Source organism: Tetrao urogallus (assembly GCF_951394365.1).
Source record: "Tetrao urogallus genome assembly, chromosome: Z".
Taxonomy (NCBI): domain Eukaryota; kingdom Metazoa; phylum Chordata; class Aves; order Galliformes; family Phasianidae; genus Tetrao; species Tetrao urogallus.
Window position 1 is genome coordinate 21,426,599 of NC_136816.1, and position 18,619 is coordinate 21,445,217.

Sequence of the window (18,619 nt, forward strand, 5' to 3'; positions counted from 1 at the left end):
TCATGGTTTCCAGTGATGTCCTCTGTCCCACCAGCCTGATCCTACACTCACACTCACGCCAGTAGACATCTGAGAGTGAACTGAGCAAAAAAAGCAAACAGCATCCGCTCTTCAACCCTGATATTTTTTCCAAGCCCTAACAACTAGTGTCTTCTTCTACTCCATCCAAAATAGTAAATAGGAAATTAAATATATAGAAAATCATTTATCTGCTAAATAATTTATTGTGTCAGTGCTGGACAAGTACCTTGGCATCTGCAACCCTGGCTGTACATACAGAATCGGGAATGCAACAGTGTAGGGCAGCCCCACAGAAAGGAATGTCTGTCTGGCTGATGGCAAGCAGAACATGAGCCAGCAGTGTGCCCTGGAGCCCAAATGGCCAACTGTACCCTAGTTTGCAGCAGGCCCAGTGCAGTGGGTTTTATTCTGTATCTGAATCTGGGTTTCTAGAAGATGCTCGAACTAGCTTACGTGGCATAGGAGCCAGGGACGGCTCGAACTAGCTTGCGTGGCTTAGGAGCCAGGGACAGTTTATGCTTGGAATATAGCACAGATTGTACCTAAGCAGCGGTGCTTGGTGAATAGGTTTCTGGAATGCTCGCCTTTGTTCCTTCGACATGCTTGTCTAACCACTGTACCCTAGGTATGTGATTTATAGAGTTGTTTATAACCATGGTTTCGGGTTCTGTGTCTATATAAGGTCTGCTGTGGTTACCAATAAACGAAGCTGTTCACTCATATTGAGTTGGTGGGCTTCCCCAGGTTTATCAGCAGGTTTCCCTGGCCAAGTGGGTTATTCCCGACAGCCCAGCACTGTCAGCAGGTGAGGTGAGGGTATGCCCCTTGTGGTCTGTGCTTTGTGGCCTCACCTGCAGCACTGTGTGGAGTTGGATTCCATGATCTTTTAGAATCGTTAGAATAATTAAGGTTTTAAAAGACCAGTCCAGTCACCAATTCATCACCACCACACCCACCAAGAGTCCCTTCCAACTCAGGATATTCTGTAATTCTATAACTCTATCATTTTCTATATTGTTGAAACAGTGATAGACCTAATGCTAGCGTGTGATGTCACGTAGCAGTAAAATCAATTCTCTTGGTTTAGTTGTTCTCATTAACTAGATCTGGGTGGCTCCATGCTTCAGGTGTTAACAAAGATTTTTGCTTAGTTCTCCACTGCATTAGGAGTCTCAGTGCCTAACTGTATTCCCAAATGTTACCCTGCAACATAGTAGTCTGCATATTGCAGTTGTAAACACGGCTGCGGGACCATGTATATGTTAATTATTGAACGAAATATATTAATTACTGAAGAAAGGTATAAGCTAAATTGATCCACCTGGCATTAATCACGGCTAAAATAACCAGAGTCACTGAATTTAGTCTGCCTGCCTGATTTGACATGGATTAGACTGTTGTGATAGAGACAAAAAGAACTCAATTTCTGATAATCAACCTATTAAATAAAGTATTACTTTATATTCATTGACCCACATCAAAGAACCAGAGATAGACTGGTGGAGACTGATTTTTTTATCTTTGTACTGAACCCATGGCGGCTTTTTAGACTCACCTGAAGTAACCCACGTCATCACACAGTAACTCTGGCCAGTAATGGCCCTGGGTCATCTTGCAGGGCACTGAGAGATGTGGTTTAGTGAGCATGGTGGTGGTGGGCTGATGGCTGTCATACAAGATGGTGAAATACCATTAAGTTTGCTAATGCTCATTGATGGATAGCCCTGGAGTTGGTTTAGAAAAGAGGAAAAATCTGTGCCCTTGTACCACGTAATGATGTACTGACCTCCTTATACAAAATGGCAGACATGGAAATTCTGCTTGGATCCACTGATACTGTGAAAGCAGCTTGTGTGACCAAGGCAAGGAGCTAACTGAGCATGCACGAAGACTGGGTTCAGCCAGCCAGCAAGAAAGGCTACTAACTTCATCCAGAGGGTCTCAGGACCACTGCCACAAAAAGACTGAGCATGCACAAGGAGGTGGAACCCTATGAGAATGATTTTGGGGGAACTACTGATATCTTCTGCCTGGGAAAATGTTTGCATACGTAACACACATATAGCAGAGGTGCTTTGTACCAGATGCGCGCGATCAGGCAGAAGCACCCTGCACACAGCAGGGGGGCTAAAAGTAGATGATCATCATTGTCCTTTTCAACCGAGGCTATTCTATGATTCTATGATCCCCTTATGCACCCAGCGCCAAGAATAAAGTATGTTTTCTAACACTTGAGCAGCTTGAGTAATAGAGGGCTTCCTGGTCGACCGACTGACGGTATGAGTCGGACTACACGATCTGCGCGTGTTTGTTCATCCGCCGCCCTTGTGCACCCACAACATCCCCCGCCTCCACCGCGGCGCCGATGAACGTGCGCAGCTCCACTAGGGGGCAGTGCACAGCACAAGATGGCGGCGGCGCACAGCGCGCCCTCGCCCCGCCCCGCCCCGCGCTGCCCGCCGACGCTCCCGACGCGTCCCCGCCCCGCCTCCGCCGCCTCCTCTGCCGCCGCCGCCTCCGCCGCCGCCTCTGCCGCCGCCGTCTCTGCCGCCGCCGTCGTAGCCGTAGGGGGATCGCTGCGCCGCGATGGCACTGGAGGTGCGGCGCATGGAGGGCGATGTGGAGGACGGCGAGCTCTCCGACTCGGACTCCGACATGCCCGCCGCCGGCTCTCCCGGGGAGCGGCAGCAGGTGAGCGATGGGAGGCTGTGGCGAGGCGGGCTCCGGGTAGGGCCCGGCCACCCCCTCCCCGCTGCCGGAAGCGCCCTGCAGGCCCGGCCACAACGGGCGGCCGGGGGCCTGCTGGCGGCGGAGAGCGGCGCCGGGCCCGGGGCTGTGCGGGTTGGGCCTGGCCGTGCGGCCTGGCCGGGTGAGCCCTTCCCGCTGCGTGGCGCCTCTGGCCGTGCCGTGGGCCCCGGCGGAGCGGGCTGGTTCCCATGGCTCTGAGGAGCCGGATGTGGTGAGGAAGGAGAACACTGGGTGTCCAGGTTAAGCCTTACGCGAACAGTGAGGATGAAGCGTTCGTCCGCACGTGGGAGCGATGGGTAACGACCACCGCTGTGCTGTGAATGTACTGCTCTCACCGGTAAACTGCTGTTTATGGTTCTGTTTATTCCCGAGGTCTAAGAGCTTCCATGTTAAGACGTATTATAGTATTTGAACTTCATCTGCTCTCACTTCCGTAAAAGGAAGGGAAGAAACGGTGCCATACCTGTGGTGAGATACGTAAAAACGGTTTTTAACCGCTGGTTGAAGAAAGTCTGATCTTAAAGATCTTAGGGTAGCATACAACAAGAAATCAACCAGGGAAAAATGAAATTAACCGTTTAAAAAAAAAAAAAAAGAGTTACTGTAGAATGGCATAGACAGCATGGCCATAAGTTCCCTGAAATGGTAATATCAGAATTCTGGCCTATGTAACTTGTGATATCTGCAGGTGATGCAGATTTGAGCAGGCTTGGCTATTTCTTTAGTGTGCGAGTCAGAATGATGGAGAAGTGCCAGATCTTGAATGTTGTTTGGAGCAGTAAGACTTGTTTGTAAAGCATTTTAAAACCCTTAGGGTTTTGTTTTTGCCCTGTTGGCCACAGTGTCAGTAGCACTTTGTTTTAAAGCAGAGAGGATTCTGATTCTAATGTGAGGCATTACCATTAGATAGTAAAGCCTTGCTCTTAGTGAATCAAAATCACCAGATGCTATTAGCTTTTCAAAGTCTTGAGTAGCATCTGTCTTTAATTTTTGTTCCTTTTTTTTTTTGTTTTTCCTTTCACATGAATTTCAGGGAAGACTGCTGTGGTTGCGCATCACTGGGCACCCACTCTCTTTCTGACAGATTAGACTCCAGAGAAGACTTTTAATTTCTTTACTGTTATGAGAACTTTCACCAAAGTGCTGTAATAGTTTTCTTTCTTAAAACTACTGTGCACATTTGTCATTGTCTGGGCTGGCAATTGTAGTAGCCTTTTTAGTCTCTTTGAGATGCTTACAGAGTACTGCTCAAAATGCCACTAGTTGAGATTAAGAAATTCAAGCTAATGAAATTTTTTGCGTGACTTGATGGCTCTCTTTGTGTGAGTAATTGAGTTAATGTACATTTGCTACTTCATTTCAGAAATCACACGATGGCAGTAATGCAGGCAGACCTTTCCAGAGCAGCCTTTCATCAGGTGCACCAGACGTTCCTTATCGGACAACCAAGAGTGTAGATTCAAGTGATGAAAGCTTTTCTGAATCTGATGATGATAGCTGTCTGTGGAAACGAAAACGACAGAAATGTTTCAACTTTCCTCCTGCCAAATCTGAGCCATTTCCAGTTACTCAGAGCCACACGAAACAAACTGCTCTAGGTGGTAAGAAAGTTAACAACATTTGGGGTGTGGTGCTCCAGGAGCAAAATCAGGATGCAGTGGCTACTGAACTTGGGATTCTGGGGATGGATGGAAGTATTGACAGGAGCAGGCAGTCAGAGACTTACAATTATTTATTGGCTAAAAAGTTGATGAAGGAAGCTCAGCAAAAGGAGGCAGAGACTTTAGATAAAGAACTGGATGAATACATGCATGACGACAAGAAAACATTGCCAGCAGAAGAAGAAAATGGACAAGGCTTTCTCAAACGAAAGCGATCTGTAAAAGACAGACTGGGTGAAAGACAAGAAATGAAATACCAAGGAAGGTATGAAATAACAGAAGAGGATTCAGAGGAAAAAGTAGCAGATGAAATTGCTTACCGGTAAGCTAGATAATCGTATGTCTACTTAAGTATTGGTAAACTATGGATGGAAGAGAACACACAAAAAAAACCTTGATTTTGCTGTCTCTGTGATGTGTTGTACTAGGCTACAAAAGGCATGAATAAGTGCCTTCTGGGCATTTCCAAAATCCTGAAATTAAAATGCAGCATTTTATGTGGTGTCTTTTAGAAGCATACAGTAACGGTCTAACCTTTTTTTTTCCTTTCTGAGTCAGTCAGATAGAGATTGATTTTAATGGCTTGTTTTTTTTTAACAGTGGCTATCAAAAATACTATTTCTTGTTAATTATATTTAGTAGTGGCTATTTGAGGAATTGTGTCATGATTAAAGATGTAAATTTTAAGTTGGTAATTAGTTTACATAAGCTGTTGTCACTGTGGAAATGTGGCTAAATTATAAGTCTTTGAAACTCTAGTTGACGTGAGTAGGGTAATGTTTTTGAGAGCACTGCTTCTGAAATACATGTGTTGTTTACATTGATCATCCTATATTCAGAGACATTTCACTGCTGGTCAAATCAAGATTACTAGATGCTAGCACTGAAAGCGAGACAATATTATGAAGCTTTGCTGCAGTTCTGTGCCAGCCAGTGTTAGAGCTACCAAGCTTGAGTTGTGCACAGAATCATTGGTATTGGAAGGGACCTTTGCAGTTCGAGTTCAGCCCCTTGCTAAAGCAGGTTCCCTATAGTAGGTCAAGCAGCTTCTATTGTTATAGCTGTTGTGGTGTGGATAATTTTGTAGCATGGTAATGTCACTTAAAGCACTTGAATATGTGGTGGTCTTCAATAAATGTTTGTAGTTCATGCAGTATGTTGCTCTCCTCTGCTTCCCCCCTGCCCCTCCTCCCCCTCCCTTGGATTTAAAACCACTCTGCTATAGTGCTTGGAACTGTGCATCATCAGCTTTGCCATTTAAGGACAAAAAAAAAAAATTGAACATGACTCTTGCTCTACACAGTTTTTTATCTGTGGGCTTATACTTTTTTTCCAGTGGAGTAGAGATGCTGGCCGAGCAAATAGATGCTGTGTAAGCTGACTGCTGACTTTGTATTCAAACTCTTCGCTACAGTTCAGTGTTACGCTTCTTTAATATGTAGCTGTTTTATCATATGGCAGACTTTCATCCTCTTGCTTCAGAGGTTTATGTAGGGCTTTGAAGTTTCTGATATAGTTTAACTTTTCACTAATTAGTGGAGGGAAAACAGCTACTCAAAGCATTTTTGTTCAGACAAACTTTTAACATGAATGCATGCTTTAGATATCACTGTCCTTCAGAAGTTCAGTACTGTAAAATTGAGATTTAAGAAGCCACTGAAAAACATTTAAGTGTAGAAACTCATTATTAATAGCATAGTTCTGTATCGCATAGAATGAATTGCTCATTATGGAAGTGCTGTGATTGATTTTACTTGAAATTTTACAGACTGAATGTGTTTGTTTTCCCCCCCACCTCCTCAAGGCTTTGTGAACCAAAGAAAGATTTGATTGCTCGAGTAGTGAAAATAATTGGAAAGAGAAAATCTATTGAGCTGCTCATGGAAACTGCTGAAGTGGAACAAAATGGTGGACTGTTCATAGTGGTAAGAAAAATGTGATATTGTGGCAGGGGGTGGAAGGGGTACTTTTTGTTTGCAGAATGTTTGTGTAATTCTATTACATAGCTTTCACATTTGGCAGGTTCTTCTAGATTCCATGCTTTTTTTTTGTTTTGTTTTACAATCTTTCTTTGGGAAGTGTATCTTTTGTCTGAGCAATGAAAGTCAATTAGCAATAAATGCTAGCATAACCCTCTAGCAGAGTTTGAGTAATCAGTGAGATGAATGGGTCTGGAAGTTACTCCTCTTCTTGTCCTCAAATCAGTATCTAATTTGCAGTGATAGCATAACAATTACGTGCCTTACCTTGGGATGTTTCCCTCACGACCTTAAGACATTCTAAATCTTGAATAAAAGCTTGTACTTCTGGGATGAAGCTTCTGGGAGATTACTCTGTTAAGTCCAGTGGTTGTTTTAGATAGCAGCACTGAGCTATCTAGGTTAATCAGCATACAATCAGAGGTCAACATGGTATCTTGCAGGCATTCCTAATGTCACTTCCAAAACATAACTCTCAATAGGGAATCTCTTAGCTTTATTATAAGACCTGTGTACCAGCAGTGCAGAACTGAGGGCAGATTTCTTTTACACGTCATGGTAAAAATTCTATACATAATGATCGAGTTATCAGTTTGTTTGTGTGTTTTTGTTAAATAGTGAGCTGTGAGGTGAAAGTTAATTAAGTGTTTTTTTAACTTTCATGGTTGCAAGGCAGGAGGTAAGTTTTCTAGCCAGTGACTTCTCTTAAAAGCAGTGTGTTTTTATGAGGGATTCAAATTATAATCAACAAGTATTCACTGAGAAGATGAAAAGGTACAATTCCTAATGGCACCTTTGCCTGCAGATCAGCGTATACCATTTGAAAGGTAGATACAGTGTACTGGTTTTTTAATTGAGATTTTGTGCTACTAGTATAATAAAAATTTGTGGTGTCTGCTCTTTCAAGAAAGATATACAAATTGAGCTTCCCTGTTCTTAAACTTCTGAATTGTATTGTTTGCTATTTAGTAGAAAAGCTTGCCTTTAATAGAGTATGGGGGCATTGGAGTAACAGTTTAACTGTATGTACTGTGAATGGTAATTGTAAAATATTCTGGTAGCTAGTGTTTATAATTTACAGAGGCTTCAAAGCTGTGTCTGTTCATGCACCAGCATGGTACTTCACTGTTGTTAATTTGAAATCTACTGAAGTAGATGTGGAGCATGGAGCTAACACGTTACAGGGAGAAACTTTTGCCTTGGGAGTAATGCAAGATCCTGCAGATAAACAAATGAGATTTCACAGAATTTTATGAGATTAATTCTTGAAATTTTACTAGGCTTCCTTGTTAATAATGTTCTGAATATCTAACCTAATGTATATGTGTTATATGTGTTATTGCAGGTGGCTGTGAGAGTATCTGAAATGCATAAGTACTTTGTTTTTTCACTGTCAAAATTAGATTTAGTTATGAACAGTTGATATTTCTGTCCAAATGTAGGAAGCTGGTTGTTGACTATATCAGCCATAAACAGCAATTTAAAAAAAGGGTTGTGGTTATGTAACAACTAGAACAGCAGAACTTTGCTTTTTGAATTCAATCTTAATAGAAAGCATTGTATTTTATGCCCTTCTTGTATCAACAGTTATATTTTAATTTTGCTAACGTTGCAAATTTTTTCTTTCTCTGTTAAGAACGGTACAAGGAGAAGAACACCAGGGGGTGTTTATTTAAACCTGCTCAAGAATACTCCCAGTATCAAAGAAGAACAAATCAAGGTAAAATTGCTAAGAGTGCATGTGATTGTCCAAAGTTAATTTTGTGGAGGTTTTTTTTCTGCTAGAAAGCTTATGTCTGAATTCTCTTCAAGACTTTAACAAGTTTATTATTCCAAAGAAATGCGCTTTTCATATTCAAAGTATAAGCAAATAACAGTTCACACACTGCATTGACAGGTAGCTAAAATAGCACCATTTATGTATTGCCAGTGACAAAAAACAGATGAGAAAACTGTGGTGTCTGAAGTGTTGCATACTGAGTTTTTCATAATTTTGTATACCTTACAGTAATGTTATTTACAGCTGTATTTCTATTTGGACATCGCTTAATTATACATTAATTTAATAATGTGCTCTTAGTAGAGTATTCTTGTCTTATTGTCTGGTGCTACAGCTGAAGCTATATACTTTCCCTTTTGCCAGATTATTGTCTGAATCTAGTCGTAATTGCTCACTGGCCTAATGTGCTTGCCATCCTAGATTAATGATCTTGTAAATATTACTGCCTTGCCTTTCACGGTTTTTTATATAGTCTGAAATGTCTTTTTTTAAATTCTTTTAAAGCTGTTTTGCTTTTTCAGCTCACTTGATATGTTAGCCCACCATTTTGTACTGGGAATTAGAGATGAATCAGTTCAATCTGGGATTGTCTGTCACATATTAAAAAAAAAGCAAAAAAAACCCAACAGTAACAAAAAAACAAGTACAACATTCCATAGCGTGCAATGGTTGCAAAAAGTTGTGAGTTTGATCATTTTATCTCACTTTCATGTGAAATGTACTGTGCAGCTACCTCATCCATGCCTTTATGACTGTGTTCCTTGTTATTCTCTTGCTGATTTTTGTCAAGCATTTAATGAGGCAGTAGTTCGTACTCAATGAAACTGACTGGTGTTCGATACGTAGTTCGATAGGAAAAAATGTGTAATCTTGTCATTGCAGAGGTTGTTGTGTACAACACGCTCGCACATCTGTGTACTTAGCATTGGACTTGCATCTCTTGGAGTGAAAAAGCATTAACGTTTTTTGTGTGAAACTTTGATTTTCATTAAAAAAAAAAAAAAAAGGAAATAAGGCATGTAGCTGCATTTAGTTAATCTGCATGATCTTTTCCGCCTTTAAAATAAGGAGAAAGCTTCTTAGAGTTTGCTTTATAGGAGTGAAAATGTTACTGGGTTCAAAAAGGTTTTGCTGTAGAGATGTGGCCTCCAGTTTCATTTTTGAGGAAGAGTTTTGTTGAAGGGCAATAGAACCTTTTGCTTAAGATTTCACTGTAGGTTACCTTCAGTTGTTTTCTTTGATCTTGACATAAAAGATTTTCTTTGAAAAATCAAGACTAGTGTAGGTCACCAGAGACCTTTACAAGTCCTTTGGTCCAGCCCACCTGCTCAAGCAGGGCTCCACTAGAAGAGATTGCCAAGAGCATGTCAAGGTGGCTGCTGATCGGTGGAATTTCCATTTGTTGAAACAACTGTGGGAGATACCTCTGCCAGTGCTCAGTCAGTGTCACAGCCAAAAAGTGTCAGCCAGTGTTCAGAGGGAACCTTCTGTCTTTGTGCTCATAGCCTCTTATTCTTTTTCTGAGTACCACTGAGTAGAGCCTGACTCTTCGTTTATTTGCACTCTCCCTTCAGGCATTTATACATAAGACCTCTCCTTGAGCCTTTTCTTCTCCAAGCTTATATTTAGTGGCCCCTCATGGTAGTCTCTCCAGTCTGTATTCTTCAATACTGGAGAGCCCAGAACTGGATGCGCTACCTGAGGTGTGGTCTTTCCAGCCCCGAGGAGGGGAAAGGGTTCATTTCCCTGCACCTGCTGGCAGTATTTGCCTCAGGCAGCTCAGAATATTATTGTTCTTCTTTGTGGCAAGGGCGCACTATTGGTTTCTTGTTCACCTTTATGTCTACCAGGCCCTCCTGGTCCTTTTCTGCTGCTGTATTTTCTGGGCGGTTGGCCACAAGTATGTCCTTGTGTCATTTGTCCGCAGATGTAGAGTCACAGTTACTAAGGTTGGAAAAGACCTCCAAGATCATCCAGTCCAGCTTTCCACCTACCACCGGTATTTTCTCACTCGACCATGTCCTTTAGTGCAACATCTAAACTTCGCATTTCTTTTTGAACTCTGTGAGATGAAGTCTGAATGAGGAGCTAAGAGATATGGCTTAATAGCTTATATTAGTAATGGGAGGATGGTTGGACTAGGCGATCTTCTAGGTCCTAGGTCCTTTCCAACTCTGTGATTCTATGGTTTTATGAAATTGCTGTCAGTCCGTTTCTTCAGACTGCTGAAATCCCTTTGCATGGCACCAGCATGGCACTGGTATATCAACCACTCCAGTTTTGTGTCATCTGCGTGCTTGGAATGAAAAATTTAGTGTTGCTTTCATGATAGTTTCAAATCAAAATAAGTGCAATCTGTACTCCTACCCTGAGTAGTGTGAATGTTCATTATTGTTGAGCAGAATTAGAAGTTAAAAGGATTTTTGTTTGATGTTTTCTTCAGGAAATTAATGTGTTTTTTGTTTTGTTTTGTTTTCATTTACTTTCATTCAAGGAAATATTCTACCTGGAAAACCAAAAGGAATATGAAAACAAAAAAGCTGCTAAGAAGAGAAGAATACAAATTCTAGGAAAGAAGATGAAAAAAGCCATTAAAGGGCTTAACCTGCAAGAATATGATGATGCGTCTCGTGAGACTTTTGCCAGTGACACAAACGAAGCTCTGGCTTCTCTGGATGATTTGCAGGATGGGCATCATGAAGCCAAGATGGAACCTGAAGATATTATAGAAATTGATAATGCTCATGATTTGGAGATCTTTTAGATTGTAATGATAACAAAGTCTCTATAAAACATACTAAACAAACTTTTAAAATTATACCATAACTTCTTGTTTTCATGAATTGCAGAAACGTGGGAAATATTTGATAAAGAAGAAAATGACATAGTTCATAGCTAAGCTTAACACCGTGAAAGATGTTAACTGTCTTATTTGTTTGCTGAGTCCTCAAAAATTGATAAGATTTCTTTTGATAAGAGTTCTGCATCAGTGTTCTGTAGAAAAGCTGTTTTAGCCACATGTTAATTTTAGTAATTAACAGCTCTAACAAAAGAAATCCAGCTTGATCTGCTGAAGCTGACAGAAGTTGCCATTAAGTAGGGGATGTTCCTGATTACACTTGAACAGAAACACAGTAACAGAAAAGTTACTCTTGATGTAAAAGATTGTGTAATGTTATTTTGACAGTGTGCTGACAAGAATAGCGATGTTTTGTGGTTAAATGAGATCAGTTTGTGAAATTAACTGCATTTTAATGTTGGCAATCTTAGAAGAACAATCTTGTAAATAGGTACTGCTGAGCAATGTATGTTTTAGATTTCTGCAGTTTATTCCATTTCATGATAGTGGTTTGAGCATCCTAGTTATTCTACTTTAAACTTTTTCTATGAATAAACATACACAAATTACATATCTCTTTATTCTAAAATACAGTTCTTTCCGATTAGAGAGATTGTATTAATGTGTTTGCTTTGAGTGTCTTTATACCTTACTTGCAGGTATAAACGTTGCAATTCTTGTTTCCAGGCTTTTTCTTGTGGTAGAATGAAGTAACGTGCAGCTTGCAGAAATTATAAACTTCATGTTTGCTGAATTTTAAGAAAACAAGGTGTGCAAAAGATAACTTCTACTTGACACAGAAGACCTTTTGTAGTTTGAATATAATGTTTTGGTTGTAACTGAAGAAAGTTTGTGACTTTGATATGTGTATGTTTACTTTGTCACTATTGAGTTGTGATTTCTGTGAATAGACACGTTATTTTGCAGTATAAAATACTGTTGTGATTTAAGCGGGCAGACAGTAAAGTACCACACACAGATGTTTTCTGACTGCCGTGTCCAGGGGAACTGGGGAGAGAATTGGAGGAGAAAAAAAAAAAAGAAAGGTAAAACTCATGGGTTGAGATAAATGTAACATACTAGGACAGAAAACTAAGGGCAAATAGTAGTAATTATAATAATGTGTATCTTCTCAATACAAATGATGCACAACACAATTGCCACCCACTAGCTGATGCCCATCCAGGCCCCACCAAGCAGCAGCTGTCCCCATCCCTACCCCTCGTCCCAGCCAGCTTCCCCATTTTTGCAGTTCTGCATGGTGTTACATGGTATGGAATGTCCCTTTGGCCAGTCTGAGCCAGCCATCCTGGCTCCCCTGAACACTGCAAACCCCCTTGCTGATAGAACAACATGAAAAGCAGACTTGTCCCCATCTCCATGCAGCACTGTTTAGCTACAACCCAACCTGGTGTTTTGTTTTTTTTTTTTCCAAAGCACAGCTGGCCATCAGAAAGAAAATCAACTAACGTTCAATATTTTGGTTCTTAATGGATTAATTGACTTCTAAAACCAACATATCCATAAACTTTCCTCATCTGGGAGTTCAGGGATTTCAGAGGCGAGGTGTGTCACTGAAACACATAATGAATTTTTAATACTGTCAAGAGCTGGTATTTAAAGGACAAAATATCTTGAGAAATACAAGAAACAGACAGTGCATTCCATTATGTCCTTTTAAATTTATCTAGGAGTTCTGCATTTTTCTGTTCATGTGTCTGAGCTGGCCATTACTCATCAGGTGCTTTTGCTGGAAACAGGCTGTCAACAAAGTAGTAGGATTTGATTTACTCATTAACTTTCCTAATACAGCTGTAATGATAAGTGTACTAAAATGATAAGTCATGCATAGTACTTGATTAGTTTGAGACAGTACTTATTGGTCGTAGTTTTTATAATTGCTTGGGAATGTCTTCCAAAAATTGGTATATGGAACACTAATTTTTGTGGGTTAAGGTTTCTATTTATTTGTTGGGTTGGTTTTTTTTCCCATTATTAGGTAATTTTATGTTAATAAGGACTGTATTTTTTTTTTTTTAAGTGTTAATATTTTTAGCGTTCATTTCCTAGGTAAGGATTATTGAAACAGTGTATGGAGTCATCTCTTCAAGGAAAGAATGACACAGAGCATCAATTCCTTCTTTGTCTGCCTCATGTTTTCTCTCTCATCTTTGGCTTTCACTGTTCTTTTCAAAAGGACATGTGTTTAAAATACTTGAGCATCCAGTCTTTGTTCTTTTTTCATCAATGGGAATCAAAGAGAATGCATTAAGAGGGAACAGTTATGTGTCAGCATAGCATCTGGAGTCAGGTGTTGGCTGCTCCAGGCAGTCCTGGGGCTGTGTTGTCCCTCTGCAGCCTTTTCTAGAGGAGTTTGGCTTCAGCAACCTTTGGGCTGAGCATGGGCAGTCCTGGAGTTCAGGAACCCGGAGATTTGAGTCAGATTTGGTATCTGAAGTCAACATTCTTCCCTGCTATGTTTTCTTCCACCAAAACTATTGCAGGAACTAGAAATATGAGTGTCTTTGAGTGTTTTTCTGCCTTGATTTCACATATTTTTGTTTATCCTGTCCTGGGCTGCTGCTTGCAGAGATCGTGGTTCTTTCTCTGGTTTGGTTTTGACCAAACAGGACTGTGTTTTGTGTAAACCTGATGTTCCTGGCTGTTTAGGATTTTAGGAGCAAGCACTTCACAGACTAAAATGCAAATGTGAGGATTAATGGTTTTTGTTCTTGGGAAGTTTTCGTTAGGGCATGTGACTCACCATCAGCTTTTCTACCGGGACAGATGCTGTCCTCTATAGTGGGAATACACAAAACCATCTGTGTCATGTCAGAAGCTGACAGTGGCAAATGGGGGAAATATGCTGTGGTTTGAATCTGCTGCATCCTGTCTCCTGTGCGGCTCACCAGGCCTTAGAGAAGACATGCAGGAAAAAAAAAGTTTCCCAGTATTTAGAAAGGAAAGTTGACGCTTTCTCACCTCCTTATTTGCAAAATTGGTAGATGGCAGTTTTTCAGAGCTGGGAGTGTTGCCCAACAAGAGAACAATTCTACAATCATACCTGGACCTGAAAGCTGGTAACCAGTGGAAATGACAAATACATGTCTGAAATCATAACACACAAATTAGGTATTCAAGATGCTAAGCCACAACTTTTGGCTTGAACGGAAACATTCTTTTTTTTTTTTTTTAGTTTTGTTTCTTTTGTTTTGTTTTGTTTTAATTTATCATTAAATAAATACAGAAAAATGTTTCTTATCTTGAAAAAATTCCTCTGAAAGGTATTTCTTATCTTGAAAACTTGTTTGTGAGTTGGCATATCAGCATTCTTCTTTGGCACATCATATCTTTGAAAAGTAAAATTTTTTCCAGAAACAGCACTTTGTAATCTGCTTCCTAAATTTTTCATTTCTTCTACAAGTTTGGTATTTGTTCGTTTGTTTGCCAGTTTTTCCAAATGCCTTTTCCAAAAAGGTATTTATGGTTACTACTTTGCAAATCTTCTGCTACCACTGTCTGAGCTTTGCACCGGCAACCTTTCAGCACTGGTATTCCTTTATTCAGCATGCAGAACTTGCTGGAGTACATACTGGAGCACTGGCAGGCAGTTTGTTTTTGGAGGTGCAGGAAAGACTTTTGCATGAAGAAAGAAAAAGCCCCCAATAAACATTAAAAAGGAATGCTTCAAGCAATCAAAGAATCCATAGAGTTGGAAGGAACCTTTAAAGGTCATGTAGTCCAACACTCCTGCAATGGACAGAGACATGTGCAGCTAAATAAGGTTGCCCAGGTCCTGATCAGCCTTACCTTGAAAGTCTCAGGAGGGGGCATCCACCACATCTCCAGATAATCTGTTCCAGTGCCATACCACCCTCACTGTAGAAGACTTTTTCCTCCTATCTTACCTAAATCTACCCTCTTTAAGTTTGAAGCCATTTCTGTTTTTCTGCCACCATGGACCCTGCTAAACAGTCTGTCTCCTACTTTCCTGTAGCCCCCCCCTTTAGATACTGAAAGGCCACTATCAGGTCTCCTCAGACTCAGAGTCCTCAGGTCTCTTCTCTGGGCTGAACAGCCCCAGTTCTCTCAGCCTGTTCTCATAGGACAGGTGCTCCATCCCTTGAATCATTTGCATTCCTCCTCAAGATGCATTCCACTAGGTCTATGTTTCCTGTACTGAGAACTCTACATCAGGACGCAGTACTCCAGGTGAGGCCTCACCAGTGCAGAGCAAAGCAGAGCAGCAGGGTTACCTCCCTCACCCTGCTGGCTGCTCTTCATTTGATGTAGCCCAGGATATGGTTGGCTTTCTGGGCTGCGGGGCACATTGCTGGCTCGTGTCCAGCTTTTGTTCAGCAAGACCTGAATAGACTGGAGAGTTAGCCAGCAATAAACCAGGTGAGGTGCTTTTTAACAAAAGCAAGTGTAGAGTCTTGCACCTGGGAAGGAATAGCCACAAGTATCAGTACAGGTTGGGACATGACTTGCTGGAGGAGAGCTCTGCAGAGAAGGAACTGGAGGTCCTGGTGGATAACAGGTTGGCCATGAGCCAGCTTTGGTGTTTGCCCTGGTGGCCAAGAAGGCCAATGGGATCTTGGGGTGCATTAACAGCATCACGGCCAGCAGGTTTGTAGGTGATTCTCCCCCTCTACTCTGCCCTGGTGAGGTATCACCTGAACTACTGTGTCCAGTCCTGGGCTCCCTAGTACAAAACAGACAGGGATCTCCTGGAAAAAGTCTAGCAGAGGGCCACAAAGATGACGAAGGGCCTGGAGCATCTCTCCTATGAGGAAAGGCTGAGTGAACTGGGACTGTTCAGCCTTGAAAAAAGAAGACTCAGAGGTGATCCTATTAATGTTAATAAATATCTTAAGTGTGGGATTCAAAAGACATGACCAACCTCTGCTGTAGAAGGCAACAACTCCTTCACTCCTTCCTCACCTGTCCCTTATGAACAGCTGCAGCTGCCAATAGCCACACTCACTCATGGAAATCATCCCACTGCCAGGTTTCGGTGAAGACAATATATCATGGTTTTCTAGTAGCACAGTATCTTCCAGGCTCCTGTTTGTTTTCCAGACTGTGTGCATTGCTATAGAGGCACTTCAGCTGGGAAGCTGGTCTTGTCACCTCCTTAAAGGATAACACTTTAATTATTTTTAAATATTTCACTTGATTTTCCCCAGTCTCTTCTCCAATAGCTCCAGCAGCCACTGACTCATCATCATACAATTTCATATATGTTGCAGTATTGCCAACACCTCTCAAAGCAGCATGTCTTTCAAGGCCCCTACTAATTCCTTGTTCCTCTAATCTAGCTATGCCGTCCCACACATTGTGATGGGAAGGCTCATTATTCCCTCCATCCCCCTTCAGACCAGTTTAAAGCTCTCCCATTGAGCCCTGAACCCCCACCAGTGCCCACAAAGCTGGTGCCATATAGGTCATTTGGTTGTCAAAAAGCCACCAGCCACAAAGCTAGGTATACTTACAGATAAGATCCTTTGATTTGTTTCCATGTCCTTACCCAATACAAGAGGCAGAAAAGATGATCTGCAGTGTTACTTGCTGATATCACCCATACAATTAAATTTTTCTACATACCAACCACCTCTGATGCTCTTGCCTACAGGAGAAAACTGACTTCCTTTCCTGCCCATGTAACCAAGCTGGAATGGTCTGTAAGGTTTAAAGTGCTTATGACATTAATCAAACTGTTTCATGGGCTATTTTTTTGTATGGACAAAAGTGAAAAGAAGAAAAAAAGTAACTTAAAGTTGCCTTGTTATTCTTCATATAGGAAACCAAAGTATTTTGAACTTGAGATTATGATGGAAAATCAAATGTACATGCAGATGGAGAAGAGAATGGTGTCAGCCTAGTCCCTTGCTGTCTCCTGGTGGCTTTCTCCCCTTCTTCCTGAACTTTCTAAAAGTGATACCATTCACGATTCCTTCTTACCCTTCACAAAGTATTTGTCAGATTCACTTTGAATTTTCCTGTTTAAGCAGTATTCCTACTTCGCTTTCTAAATCAAACATAATTAAAACACCTTTCTGAAAGATCTACATCAAATGTGCAGTTATGCAGCATCGGCTTCTGAAAACTGTGCAAATCATTTTGCTTTGTTGCTAACTCCTTTGTAGTGGGGATAAAGTGTTCCCAAACATAATACAGTGAAGTAAGTTTTTTTCTGAAGGAAGAATTTGGGATCTACAGTCACTGGCAGCCCACAAAAGAAAATTAGATAGTGCAAAATGATTCTGAAGGGCTATGAGGGAAAATACATGCTGCAGATCTAAATGAAAAGTAATCTTTAGCAAAAAAAAACCAACATATAAAATGACCTCCACAAATGACAGCAATTGGCCACAGCCTCCTGAAAACCTGCCCTATCATGCTATCAGTCCAAACCAGATATACACAAGAGGAAATGCTTTTTAATTTTCTATTGTGATTCTCTTACGGTTCCTCACTGTGGAAATGCAGTTTAAAGCTGGAGCACAGCAAGGGGGAAATCGCAAGAACAAAAATGTTATTCTCTGAGGTGTTGAATATTTCCAAAAGTTTTTAATATCCTGGATATCTGTTTGACAGGTAGGCGGTACAACCAAGTTTTTTACTGCGATGTTCATTTAGATACCATATAACTGACTTTTAAAATGGGATATACTGAAGCTTTATTTTAGTTTACTCTCTACAAAAGGCATTTCATTCCAATTAACTCTATTTTCATGTTCTGTTTTGTGGCAGACTTCATGAAACCCAATGGACAGAAGATGGCTTCAAGGCTGTTGGTAACAAAAATTCAGAATTGCCATGGAAACAAATCAGCAGAATGGCTTTGAAGATTTTCTACCATTATTACTAATTTAGTTTTGTATACATAATAATCACAAAACAGTGGGCTGGCTTTTTCCCTTGTGTGCCTCAAATGTAAAAAAAAAAAAAAATTAAAAAAAAATGATGGTTTTTATAATTCTTCAGGAAATTAAATTGTGGGTGTTTTGTACTTTGTTGTTTCTCCCTGTGGAATTTGTCATGGTGGATGCTAATCTGTGGCTCATACAAGCTTCTATTCTAGAGAAGGTAATAAAAATAAGGTAATACTGCTGTTAACAGTAGGTGAGTCTGTTTCCCTGCTCTCAAAAAAACATATGTTCTCCTGTTCTATCTTTATTTGGTTTAGATTTGCGATGCTTTTCCTCTGAGCTGTTTTCTGAAAAGTCTTTTGTTTTTACCCAGTGAAAGACATTCAAGGTTAGTTTCTGTGTTCGAACACCTGCAGTATCTTTTACAAGACCAGCGCTTCAGTAAAGTCATTTTTTTGCTGTTGTTGTCAAAATCGGTGTGGGTAAATAAAACCATATTTGTGATTGTTTTGCATTTTATGCAATGAACTATTGATTGCACAGTGCTGTGTCAGTAATTTCCATCTGGAAGATTGCTTCTGAAGAACTCAGGACATGTGCTCATGAAAGGGGAACAGCAATGCCATACATATACATATATATTTATTTTATTTTATTTTATTTTATTTTATTTTATTTCATTTCATTTCATTTCATTTCATTTTTTAATGGGTTTG

General features: G+C 40.7%; 1 protein-coding gene across 1 annotated transcript; it reads left to right on the forward strand.

The window, feature by feature from the left end:
• Positions 1–2,607: 2,607 nt before the first annotated feature.
• PHAX (phosphorylated adaptor for RNA export) lies at positions 2,608–10,953 on the forward strand (the record flags this gene model as incomplete). The annotated part of the gene is made up of 5 exons (XM_079548956.1): positions 2,608–2,712; positions 4,133–4,752; positions 6,235–6,355; positions 8,046–8,129; positions 10,684–10,953. 5 exons carry the CDS (start codon positions 2,608–2,610, stop codon positions 10,951–10,953), a joined length of 1,200 nt encoding a protein of 399 aa, XP_079405082.1.
• Between the last annotated feature and the right edge of the window lie 7,666 nt (positions 10,954–18,619).